At 48.2% G+C, this 22,362-nt stretch overlaps 1 protein-coding gene across 6 annotated transcripts in view; it reads right to left on the reverse strand.

The window, feature by feature from the left end:
• TNN (tenascin N) overlaps positions 1-22,362 on the reverse strand; it is a 72,755-nt gene that overhangs the window by 46,020 nt on the left and 4,373 nt on the right. For all 6 annotated transcript variants that reach the window (XM_040263932.1, XM_040263930.1, XM_040263929.1 and 3 more), the window contains exons 2-6: positions 14,148-14,588; positions 12,314-12,688; positions 10,892-11,155; positions 6,342-6,527; positions 4,961-5,050 (exon numbers count right to left, since the gene is read on the reverse strand). In XM_040263932.1, coding sequence (XP_040119866.1) covers positions 4,961-5,050; positions 6,342-6,527; positions 10,892-11,155; positions 12,314-12,688; positions 14,148-14,553 — 1,321 coding nt within the window. In that variant the 5' untranslated portion in view covers positions 14,554-14,588. The remainder of the gene's footprint in view (positions 1-4,960; positions 5,051-6,341; positions 6,528-10,891; positions 11,156-12,313; positions 12,689-14,147; positions 14,589-22,362) is intronic.

Below are 22,362 nucleotides of genomic sequence, written 5' to 3' on the forward strand. Positions count from 1 at the left end.
CAACAGTCCCAGCAACCCCAGGAACAGAGAAGAAGCAGGGAAAGCCATCTTAGCTATGAAGAGTGAGAAGGTAGGAGGCAAAATAGAATCATAGCATGTCAGGGTTACAGAGACCTCACTCAGAGAGGACATGTGACTTCTCCAAACTCATAAAGTCAGTGAGAGGCCAGGCCAGCCTGGAACTTGGGACTCCCTGCCCCCTTTCTCTCAACTCCCTAACAACAGCAACAACAACTTAAGTGTTTAAGAGGCTCTTTAAAGAGCTGCTCCTCTCCTTGGTAAATTTCAGGATGGGAATCGGATGCCAAGATACAGATGTAGGAGGAAAGTCTCAGTGTAGGACCCCCCACAATGCACTACGTCACTGGAAGGAGCCAACTTAGCAGGACCAAGACCTCCCTCTCTGCCAAGAACGAATATGGGGAACATAGTCTTTTCCATGGAACAAAGCCTTTTAGTAGCCTGCTGCAGCTGGCCAAATCCGAGATGAGTCACAGCCGCGGCTCACCTGGGAGATGGGCCCTCCTGCCCTGGCCCCAGCTTCCTCCTCAGGCTGCAATCTCCCACCTGCTAGACACTAGCAGCCCTGGCGGGAACTTTCTCAGGGCCATGGGAGTGATGGGCATCTAAGACAAGAGTTACGTGGCTTGATAAGAGAGATTCACTTTTGAGTGCACGTATTAGGTGGCGCCAATGGTAAAGAACCTGCCTGCCAGTGCAGGAAACGTAAGAGATGCAAGTTCGATTCCTAGGTCAAGAAGATCCCCTGGAGGAGGGCATGGCAACCCATTCCAGTATTCTTGCCTGGAGAATCCCATGGACAGAGGAGCTTGGCAGGCTATGGTCCACAGGGTCGCAAAGAGTCAGACACGTCTGAAGCGACTTAGCATGCACACATTCAAATAAAGGTGAGCCCCATTTCAGAGAGATCTACAAAACTGGGGATACAGAAAAGGCAACTAAGGAGTCCCAGCACGTAAGGACAGGTTATTCTGCTTTATAACAAGATTCCCCCACATGGTTGGGTAGGGTTACAGCTGTCCTGGGTCTATGCTGACATATTCAACAGCACGGGTCCACACTCCAACCCATGGCCACAGGCTTAGGGACAGCCTTCTCCATTCACAACAGCCACATGTGAGCCACCTAGCTGGTGGAAAATGGCACAGTCAGGGCCTAAAATCTACGGAGACGTGGGCTTGAGGGCAGGGACCAGGGACAGGGCCTACACCACTGTTCTGAAGGTGAGTTCACTGAAGAGGTATGTATAGTACCTCTTCAGTATAGAACTATACTAGCTGTGTTTTCTCAGGTCTCCTCCACTGCTGTTCATTGTGGCAAAAAAGTTATTCAAAAGATATCATATGTAGACAATGTGCTCACAGAGATTGATCCATCTTCCTGCTGTCCTCCTCTAGCTTTGCTTCTGGAAAGCAACCCTAAACTCAAATGTCATTCACTAGTTTACTCTGAATCTCCTAAACTTTGTAGGCCTCAACATTCTCATCTGTAAAATGCGAATAACAATGCTTGCAATGTTAGTAGAAGGACCAAAGATAATGTTCATGAAGCCCCTCGGTACCTAGAACACAGTGGGGCCTCAAAGGCTAGAGATTCTCATTATTTTTCAGCTACAGGGTATAGATGTGAGGTAGGTGGCTGAGAGAGACAGGAGTTCTGAATGATACAGGAGCTCATCTTGAAACAAAAAGGAGCTAGAGAAGGAAAGTTTTAGGGCCTGGGCCATTTCAAATGAAGCACTGTGTATGGGAAGCAATAACAAGTGAAAAGGATAGTAAGAGTTGCCCAAACTTCCTTCATAGCATAGTCTCAGGGGAAAAGTTCTGAGAAAATTGTTAACAAGTGAATATGCTAGACTGTATGTTCTAATGTGCCTGGGAACACGGGAGATTATGAAAGAGCAAGGGGTCCTTTGTTTCAGACTCACTATGGAAAGGCATGAATTACAGACGTTATTACAAAATCATAAACATAAAAAAGTAAGAGAAGGAATTTGAAACTCATGAAGTCCAACTTTCCATGTTACAGATGGAGCATCACCTCTCACTGAGGGGCCTGCCTCTCTGGCCATCTGACGCGATGCAGCTGTGAGGGTCTGATGGGGAAGTTTGGGAACGCTTTTCCCTGGAGACCCTGGCCTGGCTGGTGCGTGCTTCTCCAGAAGCTGACCTGGTCCTGAGGTTTTTAAAAGTGCTTTTCAGTGCACTTTGAGCATGTTAACAGGGTAAGATTTTTCAGTCGACACTTTCTCTTCCATGGTCTGAGTTCCACTGAGTGATTCGTTAAATGGAAAATAGCTGAGCTGCGCCAGCTCCACCCTGTACGTGCATATACCATTCTTATATTCCAGTGTGTTTTTCCATCTCATGGAATGCAAAACATCTGGAGAAAAGAGAGATTCTTCCCCTCCCTCTTACATTAACTAACAGTCTAGCCAGGTGTGAGAGTGTTTCCTGACCTTAGAAATTATTGTGTCTTTTTTGGTCATGTTAATAAGGCACATAATACAAATTTATTTGCAATCCAATAAAATATCCCATCCTGCTTTTAGAATATAATAAGCAATAAAAATACTTCTTGAACGCTCATGTTCTAGCTAGGATAATACACTTGAAAGTTTAACTGGCAATTCAAGGCCATTTGTAATTAAATGCTCTAGAAATTCAGGGGCACAGATAGTTGCCATTTAACATGGTCCTAGAAGGCCTCAGTGGAGCGGCCAGTGTAGGGGCACCTACTGCTGTGAGCCCTTGAAGGGCAGGGACCAGGGCTCATCATCTATGCATCTAAAGGAACCGTGTCTCTAGGACCCAATGATACTCGGCAATTAATGCTTGTTGAACTGACTTAATTGACAGCTAGAGATAACAGTGGAGAATTTTCCAGGCAGGGGTAACAACATGAACAAACCCACGAGGTAGAGAGAAGCCTTCTGTGTTAGGGAACCCCAAGAAGAGTCCAGTTGCAGGAAGGCTTCCTGGTGGGAAATTCTGAGCACTACAATGACCCAGGTTGGATGGGCCCACAGAAGCCAAGATAAAAGGACTCTATCTTACCCAAGACAAGGAGAAGCCACAGAATTTTTTTAGTCAGAGAGTAAAGAGTATGAAAATTAACCGGAAATTCCCTGGTGGTTCAGATGATAAAGAATCCGCCTGCAGTGCTGGAGACCCAGGTTCCATCTCTGGGTCGCGATGATCCCTTGGAGAAGGGAAAGACAACCCACTCCAGTATTCATATCTGGAGAATTTCATGGACGGAGGAGCCTGGTGGGCTACAGTCCATGGGGTCACAAAAGACACGACTGAATGACAGAAACTTTCAATTTCACAATGAACAGGGAAATAAATGCAGGTGCCCTTTTAGTTTTGCGTCCACCAAAGTGGACATCCCGGGTTCCAGTCCCAGCCCTGTCACTTCCAAGCTGGGCAATCTTAAACTTAATTTCTCTAAGCCTCAGCTGTCTCATATGTGACTTAGAAATAATAATAAGACCCACCACACAGGATTATAATCAGAACTAAATGAGATAATTCATGAGCAGTGCACAGTTAGTACGGAAAAGGCAATGGCACCCCACTCCAGTACTCTTGCCTGGAAAATCCCATGGACGGAGGAGCCTGGTAGGCTACAGTCCATGGGGTCGCTAGGAGTCTGACACGACTGAGCGACTTTCCTTTCACTTTTCACTTTCATGCATTGGAGAAGGAAATGGCAACCCACTCCAGTGTTCTTGCCTGGAGAATCCCGGGGATGGGGGAGCCTGGTGGGCCACTGTCTGTGGGGTCGCACAGAGTCAGACACGACTGAAGTGACTTAGCAGCAGCAGCACAGTTAGTATAATGCCTGGGGCATGGTAAGCTCTTGATTAATTCACAGCTAAAGAAAAAGCCTCTAGAAGCAAGGAAAGACCTGCCGTTTTCTAGCTCACTGATGGTGATTCTCTAGTCTACCGTTCATGCAGGCTGCAGAGTATACACTGTATGGTTAAAAAATTAGTGGATATTTTATCCTTTATGATTGCCCAACTATGTAATTCTTTCACATCCCAGCTATGCAATCTGTTAGCAGCCGAAACAGTGAATTCACTTCTTGCACCATGTCACTCTTATTCTCACCACCCCAACCAGCTATTGCCAGGACTGAATTGAAAAGAACTACAAAACTTTTCAAGAAAGTCTCCAAATTCAAATATCCCTTCTTTGCTGGCTCCAAGGATTAGCCTTTACCCAGCGGCATCAAGCTCACAGCCTCCCAACGTGACTTGGCAGGAGCACAGAGTGTTTACACGAGGCTCACAATTCAATACGGTCTCAAGCACTGTCTAAAAACTAAAAATTACATAGGACATCTTGCATATAAAACTACCATGATTTCAAATTCTTTTCTGATTAATAAATTACAAACTTACTGTCAAATATTACTGATTCATAGCAACATTTGTCATCATATATTTTCTTAATCCACAGATGCTAAATCTATTGCTACTCCCCTGCGTAAGTCTTTAATATCTCTTGACATTTTAAAGCAAACTCCCTGAGTGTGTTTGTCATGAAAAAACACCTAAATGACAAGAGAAAAGTTATAAATCACCTGTCTTGAGTACTGTGGAGCTGTGCGCCTAAGTCCAAGATAATAAATGCCTTGGAAAGAACCCAGTGATTGAAGCTATTAAAATAAGCAGAAAGGTGTTGGAAACGGCCTATCCCCTTGACTCCAAGAGCCAGATGGAGATTTTCAACGGCAAGAAAAATGTGAGATAGAAGAAGTTTGCTTCCCCTCTCCTGCCCCGCACCCCTCCCCAAGAAATGTCAGTACACAGAGAGACTGGCTGTCTCTATACACAGAAGTACAGAGTTTTTATCCAAAGAGGAGTCAGCCAAGATATAGCAGAATGCAAGCATGGGATGCATTCACAGTGCCTCCCCGTGGTTCTTACCTGTCCTGCCGTTCAGAAGAATCGGCTTGCCCTCGAGGTCTCCCCTCATAGGGATGACTGTGATCTTATATTCCGTCCCCGGCTGCAGACCTGGAAACAAGCAGCCAGTGCTGGGTTGAGTACGGGCTCTGGACCCTGGAGCCCCAGCACTGCCCTTCCAGGGATTTAGCAGGGCGAGGGGCGAGGCTGTGTGTCTCCCCTCAAGACTACAGCCTACCTAAGGCAGCTAAAGAGCTGCAGGACCAGTGGAAGATGAGGCATCACTGAGGAGCTTATGGGCCAGAATGGCCGAGATGAATCTGATGAGGCTCTGGTTTCTCCCTTGGGCCATTAAGCACATACTTCCCAATTGTATTTATAGCCCAAATGTTTTTCTGCTCCTGACAATCATTTTCCCTCAAAAGTTTCTTTCCTTCCTATTGTAATAATTCACTTAACTTCTTCCTCTTTATTTTCTTTTTTGGCTTCACTTTACTTGGCCTTTTCTGTTTCTTTTTGGTTCTTAATTTTTTTTTTTTTTCTCTGTAGCAGCTACCTGAATGCTTATTCCTCGTGGCACAAAAATTCAGACTTTGGTGACAAAATGCAGGCAAATGGTAGCATGTATGAGGCACACCCTATAAAACATTGAGAACCCCAAGATGACCTCTCAAGACAGAAATCAGAGGGTGGAGGGCAGGACAAAACCCCAGAGGGGGCTGTACCAAGGAGCTAGTAAGCCTCAGGGCCCCTCACTTGCACCAGCCCCTTCCAAGGCCATGTGCTTGGGCATTCATGCTTATGTGTTACTTTTCTTAAAGAGAGTCCTGAAAACTGTGCAAGCCTCAGGTGCCACCAAACATTACCCAGCCCTGCGTGGCCCCATTGTGGCAGCCATCTGATTTCCAGTCTTTCAGTGTTTGCTCAGTCACCTGGGATGACGAATGCCCCACTCCGGCTGCCTAGCTCAACTCCTTCCACATATGGCACTGAACAAACCAAGTTCAACCAATTTCTCAGTGTCTCTCTCTTTCCCACGCCACATACACACAGACACACACTCAGTTCTTCCAAAAAGAAAGCCTGTCTGCCATCAAATCCCCTCTGAGACACAGAGGCTTCCAAGGGGTTAGCTGACTTGGAAGAACATTTCAGATGTGTAATCTGCTACCCAGGTGCTCCGAGATCCTGGAGTCAGCCCTGGGATGCTGGAGCAGAGTCTTCAGGCCCCTCAGAGTGGGCTGACCTCTGTGAGCTCCTGGAGTCAGGGTTCAGGTGATTCTCAAGGCCTCAGAATCCTCTGTGCACAGCTGAGCACTGTAGCTGCTGGTCCCCACTGCTCACATAGTCCCCACCTCAGCACCCACACCAAGCCTCTCGCATCCCCAGTGCTGGCTCTTACCCGTGATGTCATATCGGCTCTTGGGGTCACTGCTCTTGGGCACGGTCACCTCAGCCACCTCTTGCCCTGTCAGGGGGCCATACTGCAACTTATAGTAGTCCACCTCGGTCAGGGGGTTCTCCCATTCCACGTCAAGGGAGTTCTCCGTCTCATCCGTCACCCAGGCAGTGCCAGGCACAGCAAGATCTAGTGCAGGGGTCAGGGAGGGCAAGAGAAAGTGAAGACCAGGGGCCCCGTCTGTAACAGGCTGTTGGTTACCAGGTCAGCTCCCATTCTTGACACTCTGAATGCAGGCTTCAGCCCCAGGACATGTCCTTAAAATGTGTCCTAACACGTAACTGTTGGTTTTCACACTGTCCATGGAGGACAGACTGTCTTCCAGGAAAACTTCTTCCCTATCCCAGCCCATCAGATGCCAAGCAACCCTCCCCATCCACGTTGCCATGGCCAAGCCCTGAACCTCAACTCCGAGGCCAGCTGTCAACACACTCAGTGTTGGGGGCAGTCACACAGCTCTGAACTGAACATTCACTCTTTAGCTCTTCAGAGACACAGCCCCATGACAAGACTCTGAAGGCCATGTGGAGTTTGGGAAATATATTTCAAATTTCCTGGAATGCAACACTGGTAATACAACCAGCTCCTTCCTCAGTCTCCCAAATAACAGTTGCTTCCCCTTCTCTCAAATTCTCCTGTAAGATTTACCCCTAGGCAAAACTGTAAAATAGAAGAATTTTAACTTGGTCCTTTGAAGGATTCTTCTTGCACCTTCTACCAAATTTTAGCACCTCTCCCAGATACCTGATATCCTCAGCTGCTCTACCTAGTGATCCTGTGAAGGAAGAAAGTAACTGTGCATAGTTCTTCATGCCCTGCTGGCTCAGTCAGTAAAGAATCCACCTGCAATGCAGGAGTTCAGTTGTTAAAGTCGTGTCCGACTCTTTGCAACCCAATGGACTATAGCCCATCAGGCTCCTCTGTCCATGGGATTTTCCAGGCAAGAATATGGAGTGGATGGCCATTTCCTTCTCCAATGCAATGCAGGAGACTGGAGTTCAATCCCTGGGTTGGGAAGATCCCCTGGAGAAGGAAATGGGACACCCATTCCAGTATTCTTGTCTGGGAAATTCCATGGACAGAGGAGCTAAGCAGGTTACAGTCCACAGGGTTGCAAGAGTTGGATACGACTGAGCAACTAAACCATACCACTGCCACACAAAGTATTAATGGCTAAATGTTCACCCATCCACTCAGGAGAAAATGAAAATATGATGCCTGTTACCAAGGAACGGATTGCTGGCATGGCTCTGTGGGAAGGACTTTTGGGTGCTGGTGCTGGAGAGGGGTCTGGGTCCCTGGGAGTGCTTTGAATTCCAATGGCCACTTCCCAGCCAGTGTCACCTGGCCTGAAGTTTGGAATAGGAAAGACAAGCCCTAGACTCTCAGCCTCGCCCCTCTCCTCACCTCCCGTGCCTTGATTCTGAAGGTGTTCCCACCAGGCTGACTGAACCTTTGTTAAGGACACAGAACAGAGAATTTGTGTATCGGTCAAGGGGCGAAATCTCAAGGCCTGTGGCTCTGAATGTTTCTGAATCTCTCTGTTATGGATAAAGAGCTTCACAGAGCCTTTTCCCTGAAGCACTCCCTCCCAAGCTCTGCCTTTCACCTGCCAGCCTCCAGGTTCTTCCCTCAAAGATGGCAATTCCTTGAGGGAACAACAGGTCACGAGGTGAATAATGAAAATGACCCAAGGGTTACAGAAGGGGCACCACATGGCTCACAAGCGAAAAAGCAGGAACTTCATGAAAGAGCGCAAGGTGAGCATGGGGATAAGTGTCTCTCAGGCTGAGGTTCCCCAGAGGAACAAACCAGAAAGGGTTTCACTTGAATTGGACTAGACGACTTTGCAGTCATCTTTGCAGGATTTTACAAGTCCCCAGGGCAAGAAACCAGGAGTGGTTGCTAAGACTTTCAGAACTGATGTCTCTGCTCTACATTGAGAGACTGTGGGCACTGTCCTGGCTGAAGACAGGGGCAGTCAGACAAAAACAGAAAGAGAAAAGCAGCCCAACAGCAGGGGGCTGGCTTGACTCTCACAGGTGGGCGTCTGTGTTCTCCCATTGAACACACACAGTTTCACAGGGACTTCCCCGGTGGTTCAGTGGGTAAAACTCTGTGCTCCCAATGCAGGGGCCCAGGTGCCATCCCTTATCAGGAAACTAGATCTGACATGCATGCCACAGCCAAGATCCTTAGTGCCACAGCCAAGACCGGGAGCAGCCTAAATAAAGAAATACAATTCCACAGGACACCAGCAGCAGACAAATTAAGATGAAACAAGACCTTTCCAAGATCATGTCTGCACACAGGCCAAACATGAACCAAACATTGTCCAAATCACAAAAATGACTAAACATCCTCCCTTCTGACTAATATGAGTGCCTATTTCCCCTCCCTTTTTTTTAAACCAATGACAGCTTTAGTCTCCCTCTAGTCTGCCCTCTTTCTAGATAAGATTCACTAAGATACCAATCACAGGATTATCCCCAGTTCATGACAGTATGCTATCAAAAGTAAATCCCTGCTTCCCTAACCCTTCTCTCAGATCACCTAACACAAGTCCAAATCCTACACCAGACCCCTCAAACACCATCTTCCTGAGACACCCGTTGTCTGCCATTGTGTGCGCTCCCGTGAGGCAACAATCAATAAACCCAGCTTGTTCAACTACAGGGGTGTTCTGAGAGGTCTTTGGCTAGAGGGCATTGACGATGGCAATCACAAACTGTCCTCCCAAAGAGGATAAGTCCTTCACGCTCTTTCAAACACTGAGCTACCCCTACCCTTTTCTATTCTTACCACCAAAATGGACAGGCAGCCAGATATTTCTGCAAAGATACTCCATTCCAAAGGCCCATCCACCTGGATCTCCCTGGAATTCCCTTCAGAGTTTAGGGAAAAATGGAGGCAGCTCATTTTTATCACACCTAGAACAGTGCCTTTTTATTTTTTTAAAGTCACTCAATAGTGTCTGACTCTTTGCGACCCCATGGACTATGGACCCTAGACTCCATGGAATTCTCCAGGCCAGAATACTGGAGTGGGTAGCCTTTCCCTTCTCCAGGGGATCTTCCCAAACCAGGGATCAAACCCAGGTCTCCCACATTGCAGGCAGATTCGTTACCAGTTGAGCTACAAGGGAAGCCCAGGACAGTGCCTGGCAATGTTCAAATAAATGTTCAATAAAGTATGCTGAGAAAAGGAATGAATTTGAATCACTCAAACAACTAGGTTTCTCTGAACCCTTGAAGATCCTAGGCTTTCATAGGAATGAATAATTTCTAAAGAATAAGCAGTATGTTTGTCCTTCCAAACATCTTGGTAGCATTTAGTGGTGCCCTAGAGATTCTGTTCCTCCAGATCCATCTGCCTTCCTGTTCTATATCCCAGATTATGACCTCTATGAAATGTATTAGCTGGGTTCCCTGGCCCTCTGATTTCCGGTCATGTGCAGCCAGTGAGAGTCACCAGAAGACCAGAGGGCAGGAGAGAGAGTTTGGGCAACTGTTCTCCTTCACTGCCTCCTGATGAGGACACAGTGGACTGCCTGAGTTCCTCTACCAAAGGCACTTCATCAGGCAGCCATCTCCTAAAGCTCTTTCTAGGTCCCAGTACCAACTTCCATCCCCTGCCCCTTCAGACTGGGGTGGATCTCCACTGACACTAGCCCTGGAGTATTTTATCATCCAAACCCTATCTATACCTTTATAAATAACCTCTTCACTAAACTTTCTAAGCTGCCCCGTTTGTTCCCTCTCTTTCCTGCTGAGATGAATCTAACTGATACAGGTGGCTTCAGCAGACCCCCAATCATACCAACTTAACCTTGTTCAGAGGCTCAGTGAGGGCGTGAGGATGCAGGTGTCCTCCATGGCTGCTTGTACATGGGTGCCAGGGCAACCAAAGAAGACTCTTGAGAGTCCCTTGGACAGCAATGAGATCAAGTCAGTTAATCCTAAAGGAAATCAACCCTGAATATTTGTTGGAAGGGCTGATACTGAAGCTGAAGCTCCAATACTCTGGCCACCTGATATGGAAAGCTGACTCACTGGAAAAGACCCTGACACTGGGAAAGATTGAGGGCGGGAGGAGAAGAGGATGACAGAGGATGAGATGGTTGGATGGCATCATCGAGTCAATGGACATGAACTTGAGCAAACTCTGGTAGATGGTAAAGGACAGGGAAGCCTGGTCTGCTGCAGTCCATGGGGTTGCTAAGAGTCAGATTCAACTGAGCAACTGATGAATAATAATCTCAGGGAAGGGAGAAGAGCCTGTAATTCCCAATCCAGCAGGCTCCATCACTGGCTTGGAGGAGCAGAGCGAGGGGAATAAGAATGGAGACTTTTCTTCAGAACCTAGGATTGCTACAGCTGTATTTTACAAACTCCAAACCAGAGTAATGGCCTGAGTAGTAGAAGGGTACTTGTGGGGACAATGGAAGATGTATAGAGTAGGACCTCTCCTGGGAAACCTGGCTGCTTCCTCACCTGTGGTGGCCAGTAGATGCTGTGGGCTGCTGGAAATCTCTTTCTTCACGTTGCGCAGGCTCACGATGTACTTGGTTCCAGGCAGCAAACCAAGGATTTCGTAGCTGTGCTGCTCCTTGGGCACTTTGATCTGCTTCACAGAGAGCTCCTTCCCCAGCGGGTAGTAGCTGAGGAGGTAGTGGTCTACCTGGCTGGAGGGCTCCCAGCTCACCAGCAGGGAATCCTCCGTGCTCTTGAGCAGCTGCAGTCCCTGGGGGGCGACCACTGCACATAGAACAGGAACAGGGGTAGAGACAGTGAGAGGGAACAGGGGTGGGGATCCATAGCCAAAACGTATTCCTTGAGCACCCACTTTATATTGGGTTGGCCAAATCATAGTATATGGAAAAACCCAAATGAACTTTTTGGCCAATCCACTATTTAACACTATGATGGTGGGTGTGGAGGATACACAGCCTGGATAAGGCACCACGGTGGACCCCCAGAAGTTCTTATCTAGTTAGAAGTTAATATTGACCCCCTATGTTGCCAGTGATGCTCCAAGTCTTAGTTCAAAACCATCCAACCTATGCCTTTAGCAGAAGTTAACATTAATCTTTAAACAGTCCAGAGATGAGAAAGAAAGCTACAAAAAAGAGAGAGAGAGAGAGAGAACCAGCTGGGACCAAGATGGCGAATATGACCTCCAACAGACCCTGAGTCTTACTCTACCCTGAATTTCTATAGTGGCATATTAAAGTCCCAGCAGCCTTGACTGGGACATTAGGAGTCAAAAAAATGATAAAAAGAGAGTGGCACCCCACTCCTTTGAAAAAGCACTGCTCCTTCTCAGGCAGACTAATGTACACAGCTCCCCATCATTAACCTCACTCCTCCTTCCTTTGTTTTTACTCTTTAAAATTGAATCTCTGTTGCTAGGTGGGCCAGAAGTTGATCTGTGCACTTAGTTCCCACTTCTGCATTCTTCAACCACTGAATAAAGCTTGTGCTGTAGGGATCTCAGCTTAAGTTTTGTTATTGGCAGCTAGAACCGCAACCCTCCCCCAGCCAGACAGAGAGCCTTAGCAGGGCCAAGGCCTGAGCAGGGTCTACAAGACTTCATTCAGTAACACCTACACACACACACACATACACATTAGATCACCTAAGACTGCTGGTCCTCAAACCAGTGGTATCAGCATCACCTTGGAATTTGTTAGAAATGCAAGTTCTTGGGGCCGTACCTCAGAGCTGCTGAATCAGAACCTCTGGGAGGCACCCAGGAATGTGTATTTTCACGTGCTCTCCAGGGGATTCTGGAGTTGACTAGAAAGAGGTGAGGTGCCCTACTTAGGACAAAATGTAAACTGATGGTTGAAGGGTGCCTGGACCATGGAGGCCGGGTCAGAAGAGAGGCGGGCCCAGGCACATCTCCGCTCTCACCCTGGGCGCAGTCCAGGCCGGTGAAGCCCTCCTCGCAGTAACACTCGCCCGTGTCGCAGAAGCCGTGGCCGCTGCAGTCGCCGGGGCAGCGCCTCTCGCTGCAGTCCTCCGACGTGAAGTCCTCATGGCACCGGCAGACGCCGCGCACACATGTGCCGTGACCGCTGCAGTTCTCAGGGCAGGCGGGGTAGGCACAGTCGGCGCCCACGTAGGGCGGCTCGCACACGCAGCGGCCGTCCACGCAGCGCCCGTGGCCGCTGCAGGCGCCCGGGCAGGCGAGCCGCTCGCAGTCGGCGCCCTCCCAGCCATGCTCGCAGTGGCAGCTGCACGTGTCCAGGGAGAAGGTCCCGTGGCCACTACAGTGGCGGCTCAGACCTGCCCGAGAGAGAGGGGAACAGTCAGCGGAGGCTGGAGGGCTTGTGAATTAGGGACTCTCCATCCCTGAGAACCCTGAGAGCAGATGATTTCAGGATTCTGCAAGACTCCTTCTGTGGAGGAGGGTAGGGTCTATAGGGAAGACTAGGAGCCTGCCCTTTCCACCATGGGCCAGACTCGAACCTGCAAAATCTATACTTTATGCCTGAAAAGTCACAGAGACCACCCTAGCCTTTCCCTTTGCATCCCAAGCGCTCCTGTGACTTCACTTGGTTCCCCCACCACCACCCTGTAAAAGATGCTATTTAGTACTTTTCTATGAAAGTGCCTTAAATGTTCCAACCTGGGTATCAGTGGGCCAGGTTATACTAAGGGGCAGGGCTCCTGGGATGGGCAGGAGAGAGTTAGGCTGGGTGGGAGTTTGTCTTGATTGGAGGAGCTGGACCTAGAAAGTCCGAGTCGTTAGGAAATGAGCTGAAGTTGAAGCCTGAAAGGTGGACCTACAGAAGCTATGAAACAGCCCAGTCTCATTATGGGGATAACAGATGGGAGAAGGGTTAATTAACCAGGCTCCCTTCTCTAATTCCAGATAGCAAGAGGCAGTTGGAGGGTGGGCCAGTACTGGTCTTCTCCCCAGCCCCGGTCTTCTCCCCAGCCCCAGCTCCTGATTCCCAGAACATCCTCTTTCCTTCGTAAAAACTTTTGACGTTCGGGCTGCTCAGGGACAGTTTAATGCTCTTTTATTGCCATTTTATTCGCCCGCCCCGTCCTCCGTGGCTAGTTCTGCGTCTGGCCTATAGGAAGCGCTCTTAATGGTAGCAATTTCTTCTAGCATTAAAATGTATGCCAAAGTATCACTGATTATTATTCTCTGGAAAATAATATGAGCAGTTTATGTTGAAAAAAAAAATGTGGTGATGGAAGTGCTCACTGTTTGTAAAGTCAAATTGTAGTACTTTATTACTAACAAAAGGACAGTTTGCTGAATAATGGGCCAAGAAATCTTCTGTACATCATCTCTAGTTCTCAGAACTAGACTAGCTGATAGAATTCTCCTCAACAGACAGTTGAGGAAATGAGGAATTTGCCCAAAGTCACACACTAAATAATGGCAGAACTGAGATTTGTACGCAAACCTGTCTAGCTCCAAGCCATCAGTCTTCTTTCCTCTCCAACCTGTCGCTTTCCCTTATAAAGGGAAATAGAGGTTGGATCCATAGGTAAAACTGCACCCAGAAGCAGTCTCTTCTGAAAGCACTGACCCAAGAGTCCAGACTCACTTTAAGAGTTGCTGGTCCCTCCCTGCTCAGGCTTGAAGATAACCCCTAGAGCTAGTGCCAGTGATGACATCCCCCTTAGAGAAAACCCAGAGTGAGAGGCAGGGTGCTCACGAGCCTGGTAGAACACCCGAAGGTGCTCATTCAGAGTTTGTTGACGGGATACCAGGTGGTGTACTCACCAGCTGCTCCTGGGCAGCAGCGCTGGGCACTGCACCGCTCCTTCACCTCCGCCATCTCCTCCTCCAGCTTCTTCACCCGGGCCAGGAGGTCCCACACGCTGCCTGCCAGCTCACAGTCCTTCTGTGGCGTCTGCAGGCGGATGTTGTGCCTGAAGACGATATTCTGTTCCTCAGTCTCCTCTGGGGCCAGGAGCGAGGTTCCATCACCACGAAGGGGCTGGGGGTCAGCCTCCACCTGGACGAAGGCGGACTTGGGCACATCGATCTTGTAGGTGTGGCTGACGGTGACCTGTTGCTCCTTCTCGCTGCATCCAGAAGACTCGAGAGTGGCTGGGGCCGAGGTCGCCAAAAGCACAGAGCCCAGCAGGAGCACCAGGGGGAAGCAGAACCTCCCCTGGAGACCCATCCTTGGGGAGACGGGGAACCGATGCTCCTGGAAGCCTGCATCCAGAAGAACATGCAAAAGAAAGCCAGGGACATCTGCTGACGGAAATTGGCCTTTTTAATGGATTCTAAGGGTCCACGGGAAGCTGAGAAACCAGCAAAAAAATTTCGTCTATCTCCTGAGAGCTCGAATTAGATTACTTTTTTGGTTCCTTCTTCACACATTGCACATTCCTGCCTCCTGCTTTGCTGACACTGTCCCTACTCCCCGGGAGGCCCTCCTCTTCATTTCTAATTCTGTATTTCACCTGCACTTTAATAATAACAAGAACAACTTCTTGAAGTCAGGGCATACTTCGTGCCAAGCTTTGCTTGCCCTAATCAATCCTGATAACACTAACAATTGTAGCTGTACGTGGGACACAAGTTGTGTGCCAGACACTATTCTAAACTTTCTACATTTATTATTTCATTCAATCGTCACAACAACCCTTCATGGAATATATGGTTAGCCCCATTTTAGAGATAGGGAAATTGAGGCACAGCTACCTCAAATGACTTGCCCACAGGCACACATGGCTGAGAATGGCAGAATGTGAACCCGAGAGATCTGACACCAGAGTCCGTTCTGGTACAGCGACATCATGCTGCCTCATGAAGACAAGGAGGCAGAGGCTCATGGGACAGAGTGTGTTGACCTGGGTACCATGGCCAGAAAGGGCAGAACTTGTTCTCAGCCCCCCAGGCCAGTGTCCCACTCACCACCTCTGCCCACAAGCGAGCAGAGCAGAATTTCTAATCAAAAATAACTTCCCCACAAAGTCTTCTCTCACACCCCCTCCCTCACCTCAGCTGGAAATTAGCTCTCCTTCTGCTGAACATTGGAGAAAGCAATGGCACCCCACTCCAGTACTCTTGCCTGGAAAATCCCATGGACAGAGGAGCCTGGTAGGCTGCAGTTCATGGGGTCAAGAAGAGTCAGACACAACTAAGCGACTTCACTTTCCCTTTTCACTTTCATGCATTGGAGAAGGAAATAGCAACCCACTCCAGTGTTCTTGCCTGGAGAATCCCAGGGACAGGGGAGCCTGGTGGGCTGCCGTCTATGGGGTCACACAGAGTCGGACATGACTGAAGCGACTTAGCAGCAGCAGCAGCAGCTGCTGAACATTCAGAGCAGTGTATGAGTCCCTCTGAGCATCTCTTAGCAGTGATTCTTGTCTTGTAATTACTCTTGGATGCAACCTGTGTCCACACAAGACTAAGCCTTTTAAGGCCAGGACCCAGAGCCAAGTCCTCTCGGGGACCACCCCCAAGACAGGAGCACAGAGCCCCACATGCTGAGGGCTTCAGTCAGCCTCCAACTCCTCTGGTGGTCAGGTGATTAGTAAGTCAGGCCACCTGGACCAGAGCTGGCTGTTAGGTTCCACAACCCCTGACGCCCACAGAAGGTGTAGACCTCTGGCACCAACTGTGTGCAGGAGGACCCCATCTCTCCTGGGGCCCCTGGCCCCCATCTGGGATGGCACATTCTTGATCACTGACAAGCCGAGTCAGGGCAAATGCCAGGGACCTGGTTTGCACCTCATGTTGACTCGCAGGTACTCAGTCACCAACCAGTACATCTCTCAGTCAAGCTGTCATCCAGAAACCAATGTGCAGAGCTGCTTCCTAACAATGAACTCCTGTGACCAACTCAAGACTCACAAGCATTTGTACTAGAGACTGGAGAAGTCACGAATCCTAGTCCTTTCCCAGTGGCTATGTCCCAGGTAAGCTCAGGGTCTCCCTCTCCGTGTGCAAGGCAGCGGAGGACAAATGGACTGAAAGGACAAATGGAGCGGGTCCTAGGTGTCTATCCGTGTGAGTTCGGTTCAGTCGCTCAGTCACATCTGACTCTTTGCAACCCTATGGACTGCAACACGCCAGGCTTCCCTGTCCATCACCAACTGAGCTTTAACCTCCTCAGTTGTCAAGTGGGAATAGCAGTGGCTGCTTGACTGTATTGTATGTGGAAGGCACTTAGCACCATGCCAGGCACATGTGTGCCTGCGCAGTCACTTCAGCTGTGTCTGACTCTTCGTGACCCTACTGAGAGAGTCAATTCCTAGGTAGGCTGAAAAGAAGTCTGGGGGTCCCAAAGGAGGAGAAAGGGGTCTGAAGTTCTCAAGGAGGAGAAAAGGACAAACTTTTTTTTTCTTTAAGCGCAGAACTGATGATTGCACAACAAAACAACTCATCTTGCTCAAGGACATGTTTTTCCTTAAATTCTGTATATAACAATGTATCCTGCTTAAGGACATGTGTCTCCTTCTTGAGAACCTTCTGGCTAATCCTGTCATCTTAAAATGTATATTGTGGGAGTGGGTCTAGTAAGACCTTTACAACCTTGAGACATTCTTTTGATTTATTGTAATAACCAGTTAAAAAGTACAAAGCTTACTTGCTGAGACTAGCAAGTGGGGCACTCTCCGTCCCCCTTCTGATGTCTATGTCAGAAGCTTTCTCTGTCCCTTGTTATACTTTAATAAAACTCTGCTGCACAAAAGCTCCTGCGTGATCAAGCCTGGTCGCTGGTCCCGAAGCTAAATCTTCTTTGGAGATCATGAATCTGACATCATTCACCATAAGCTATCACTATGGACTATAGTCCACCAGGCTCCCCTGTCCATAGGGTTTCCCAGGCAAGAATACTGGGTTGCCATTCCATTCTCCAGGGGACCTTCTAGACCTAGAGGCTGAACCCACATCTTCTCAGTAGCAGGGGGATTCTTTACCCCAGGAGCCACCTGAAAGCCCTCCCAAGCACATAGTGAGGCCTCAATAATTATTTTGAGGTTTTATTTTTAATCAGCTACTCAGTATGACTTCCTTTTTTCTCTTATCTCTTTTTTTGGGAAGGGTGATACTGAAAAGAATATACAACATAAATTGAATAGTTCTAATGAACTGTTATGGGCTTCCCAATGGCTCAGTGGTAAAGAATCTACCTGAAAATGCTGGAGACACAGGAGACCCAGTTTTGATCCCTGGGTTGCAAAGATCTCCTGGAGGAGGAAATGGCAACCCACTCCAGTATTCTTGCCTGGAGAATCCCATGGATGGAGGAGCCTGACAGGCTACAGTCCTTGTGGTTGCAAAGAGTCAGACATGAGTTAGTGACTGAACACACACACACAATGAACTGTTTTAAAGGCAACAGTCATGGAACCACAATCCAAATTAACAACTAGAATACTGTGGACATGGGAGATATTATGCTTCATGAAATGTCAAACAGAGAAAAGTACTCTACGTTCTCACTAATATGTGGAATCTTAAAAATAAATGAATAAATAAAAGAGAAACAGACTCACAGATAGAGAAAATTAGTGGTTATCAAAGAGGAATGAGGTGGGGGAAAGGCAAATGAAGTGAAGTGGATTAAGAGGTACATACTACTAGGTATCACTCCAGTACTCTTGCCTGGAAACTCCCATGGACGGAGGAGCCTGGTGGGCTGCAGTCTGTGGGATCGCTAAGAGTCGGACACGACTAAGCGACTTCCTTTTCACTTTAAACTTTCATGTATTGGAGAAGGAAATGGCAACCCACTCCAGTGTTCTTGCCTGGAGAATCCCAGGGACGGAGGAGCCTGATGGGCTGCCATCTATGGGGTGGAACAGAGTCGGACATGACTGAAGCGACTTAGCAGCAGCAGCAGCAACTACTAGGTATAAAATAAATGTTACAAGGATATAATGTACAGCAGAGGAAATATAGTCACTATTTTATAACTTCATATGAGGTGTAACCTATTAAATATACAATTACTACATTGTACATCTGAAACTAATGTAATATTGTCAATTAAAATTTTTTTTTAAAGAACTAGAATACTGCTAGTGAAAGTGAAAGTGTTACTCAGTCAGTCGTCTCCAACTCTTTATAACCCCATGGACTGTAGCCCGCCAGGCTTCTCTGTCCATGGGATTCTCCAGGCAAGAATACTGGAGTGGGTTGCCATTTCCTTCTCCAAGGGGTCTTCCTGATCCAGGGATCGAACCCAGGTCTCCCACATTGCAGGCAGATTTTTTACTATCTGAGCCACCAGGGAAGCCCTGAGCCACTAGGGAAGCTGCTAGAATCCTAGAAATCCCCATGTGTCCTCATCGCTGCCTCTCCTCCACATCAGTGGTTGAAATCAGCAGAACACCATCAAAAGAATTAATCTGGGCAGACTACTTCTGCGCAGAAAAAAAGGAAACTCCCTAGTCATTAAGCCAAATTCTAATACTGTGTAAAATCTTTAATTCTTAATAGTCGCCATTTATTTCGTATCAGAAAGTGGAGGAAATAAATGCTGAAGGACCCTGGCAGAACTGTTATTTAAAAAATAATAACATTACAACAGTAAATGTTATTTGTCAAGTTGCTGCTACGTGCAAGGCATTGACCAGATGCATTATCCCTCATGTAAGATTGGTGTTATTCTCCTTATCCTGGGTGAAGAACCTGGTGTTGGAAGGAAGCTCACTTACCAGGAGCTGCTCAACTAGTAGGCAACACAGACAGGATTCTCATTTAGGTGTATCTGATTGCAAGCCTGTGCTTGTTCTTTGTTATGTGACATTCTGATACAAATAATGGATGAGTTCAGTATATACTATTTCTATGCAATCCCCTCCTTTGAACAAATGTCCTATATGTTGTACCCAAAGATTGTGCCACCATTGGGAACTAAGCAGAACAGCCCCAAAGGAAAGCTCTTCTTCATGTTACCCCTTTGCCACACTCACTCCATCTTGGCTCTTTCTATTAATATTATCCAAAGCATGTATTATTGATAATAGTAATAGCACACCTCTTCTGATCATTTATTCCATTCCAGGAACTGGACCCAACAGCTTGCAGAAGTAATGGAATGGTCAGTAAGACATTTCTTGTCGTCAGCTGATTTAGACAGTTGGTTAGTAAGTCCCCACACATTTTAGAGAAAGCTGTTCTACTAGAGGGTTTCTGGGGGTGGGGAGTTTGGGGTGAATAAGAGGTGAATACAGTGCCTGCCCCTTGCCTGGAGGAATTCAGAGATGGGAGTTTGCCTGGAACGGGCTCCATGGCAGACATTAGAGGGAAGCCACAGTGGGAGGGCTTGTACCCCAGAGTTTGGGGAGACAAAGTATATAAGTCCTTCCATAGGTGAAGTTCATGCCACAAATATGATGCAGCTGGGGCCAGAGTTGAGCTGCACCCTGCCACAGCTCACTCCAGGGGGCGAACCACCAGAGGAGGTGCTCAGAGGGTAGAATGGGGACGGTCTGAAGAAAAGAGGGGGCAGGTGGAACCAGCTCTGGGAGCAGCTGCCTTAACAAGGTGTCTGATAACCAGAGGGAACTATAACAGCCCTTGCTTAATGAAATGCCTTTTCCCTTCTCTTCTGACCCCCCACCCTGCTTCAGTGAGCAATGTGCCAGTTGGAGTCGGGGAGATGGAAGAAGGAAAACAACTTACCAGGCCAACCGTGACCGCCCCCCGCCCCCACCCACTCACTCATCTTTGGATTCCAACATCACCCTAAACTGAGTGAAAAGAAAAGCTGCAGCTTGGGTAGGAGACCAGGACTCTGATAGGGAATAGACCTGCCTTTCACAAAAGGGGTTCTCTTCCAACCCCCAAAATGACCAACAGAGCTCTGGAATCTGCTGGAGGTCTTTGTCAGAAGATGGAGAAGATGAGGAGCACCGGCAGAGTGATTTGGAAGGTAGGTGTAGGATAAAAATGACCGTACTTCATCGTTACTGTCTTCCAAAGTTCAGCTGAGTGATAAATCAGTCACACACACATTTTCTGCTTACTTCCCTAGGATGGAAACTGAGGCTCAGAGGCAACAAGCAACGTGCCCCTGATTGTACAAGGAGACTACAAGATCGTAGATTGGAACCCAGGTGCACAGTATCCACTAACTGAGCCACTAACTCCTGGGTGCTCTGCCATCACCAGTTACCACACAGATGGATCTGAAAAAGCACTTTCTAGGTACGGGCTGCACACAAGTTTCTACTGTCAAATCTCCTCTTCCCAGGCAACAATAGAGCTAAAAAGGCAGGCTTCAGACCTCTCTGCCCACTGCTGTTATCCAACTACCCCCCTACCCCCAGGCCATGGCTTGCTAGTCCCCAAAATATAAATGGAGTGCAGATGGTTTTCTGAAGAAGGTCTGAACAAATGCAAAAAAATCCATGGACTCTTTCATAAACCACAGCGGGACCAGTCATAGCCCACCCAGTCTCTCGGTGTTTGTCTCTGAAGCCTGGGATAGGAGAAAGCCCAGAAGCCTTTGTAGGAGTGTTCACTGTCACCCATCCCTCTGAGTTGTAGCAAGATGTCCTTGCTAATTACAGCCTCTTGGATGCCACACATTGAGGTCAGATTTTCCTGCTGCTGCTGCTGCTGCTAAGTCGCTTCAGTTGTGTCCGACTCTGTGTGAGCCCATAGATGGCAGCCCACCAGGCTCCCCCGTCCCTGGGATTCTCCAGGCAAGAACACTGGAGTGGGCTGCCATTTCCTTCTCCAATGCATGAAAGTGAAAAGTGAGAGTGAAGTCACTCAGTCGTGTTTGACCCTCAGTGACCCCATGGACTATAGCCTTCCAGGCTCCTCTGTCCATGGAATTTTCCAGGCAAGAGCACTGGAGTGGGGTGCTATTGCCTTCTCCGTCATATTTTCCTAGGCAGGGGTATTTCTCGAAAGATGAGGAGAATGGGGGAGTCCTCAGCCTAGCTCTCTGTCAAGGGTAATGGGAGGGAGGAGATGCCTTCTGGCTCTCTCTCCGACACGCGGCAGGAGGCTCTGGGGAAGAAAGGGATGACTTCACCCACTCTTCCATGAACGGTGACCACAGACAGAGCTCTGTGAGGACGAGGAGCAGACAGGGAGGGCAGTACACGTCACCCAAAAAATGCAGGGCAAGTTTCTGAATGGGGATGATTATCCTGTGGGGAACAGTTTTCCGTGGAGAGAAGAATAATTGCTGTAGGAATATACCAGCAAAGGCTGTAGGAGCGCCAGGAAAACGCACGCAGGAAACCAGGCGTCCTCGCGAATCAGTTTCATTGACTGACGTGCGTGCAGCGCATGCTAAGTCGCTTCAGTCATGTCCGACTCTTTGCAAATCTATGGACTGTAGCCCGCCAGGCTCCTCTGTCCATGGGGATTCTCCAGGCAAGAATACTGAAGTGGCTCCGGGGGAAATCTGTCCCAACCCGAGTCTGTTGGTTTGTTACCACTAGTGCCACCAGGGAAGCCCCTCATTGACTGAACCTTCATTTAATTCTGACTTCAGGAGGGGCGGTGGGTGATGGGGAGAAATAGGAGCAGTGTGCATTGAAACTCAGGACAAATGCTGCCTCCTGTTGCTGTTCTGAGAAAGGCTCTTTGAGGTGTATCCTGCTGACCATGAACTGGATGGATGGTCCCCCTAGTTCAGCCCTGAGGCTGAACTGATGTCACTGGGCTCTGCATTTATGCTCTATTTCATTCTCTTTTGGCAGCCACATCTACCGCTGTGGCTTTCATTTCCAACTAAACACTGAGAGCTCCCCAATCTGTCTGTGAGTTCCTACCCCAGACATCCCTGTAGGCTCAGGGATGACAGTGGCCGTGACTGTTGAACTTCTCCATATTCACAGCCTTACAGCACCAAAGTAATATTTTGTGTAAATAAGAATAGCCACTGGGTTTTTGCTGGTATGTTTTTGCTTGTGTGTTTATTACATGATGGGTACTGTGCCACATGCTTAATAATGAGACAGCATTCTCATTTAATCCTCAAAATCCTGGTAGTCAATTGATG

This window comes from Oryx dammah, unplaced genomic scaffold, assembly GCF_014754425.2.
Source record: "Oryx dammah isolate SB20612 unplaced genomic scaffold, SCBI_Odam_1.1 HiC_scaffold_21, whole genome shotgun sequence".
Lineage (NCBI taxonomy): Eukaryota > Metazoa > Chordata > Mammalia > Artiodactyla > Bovidae > Oryx > Oryx dammah.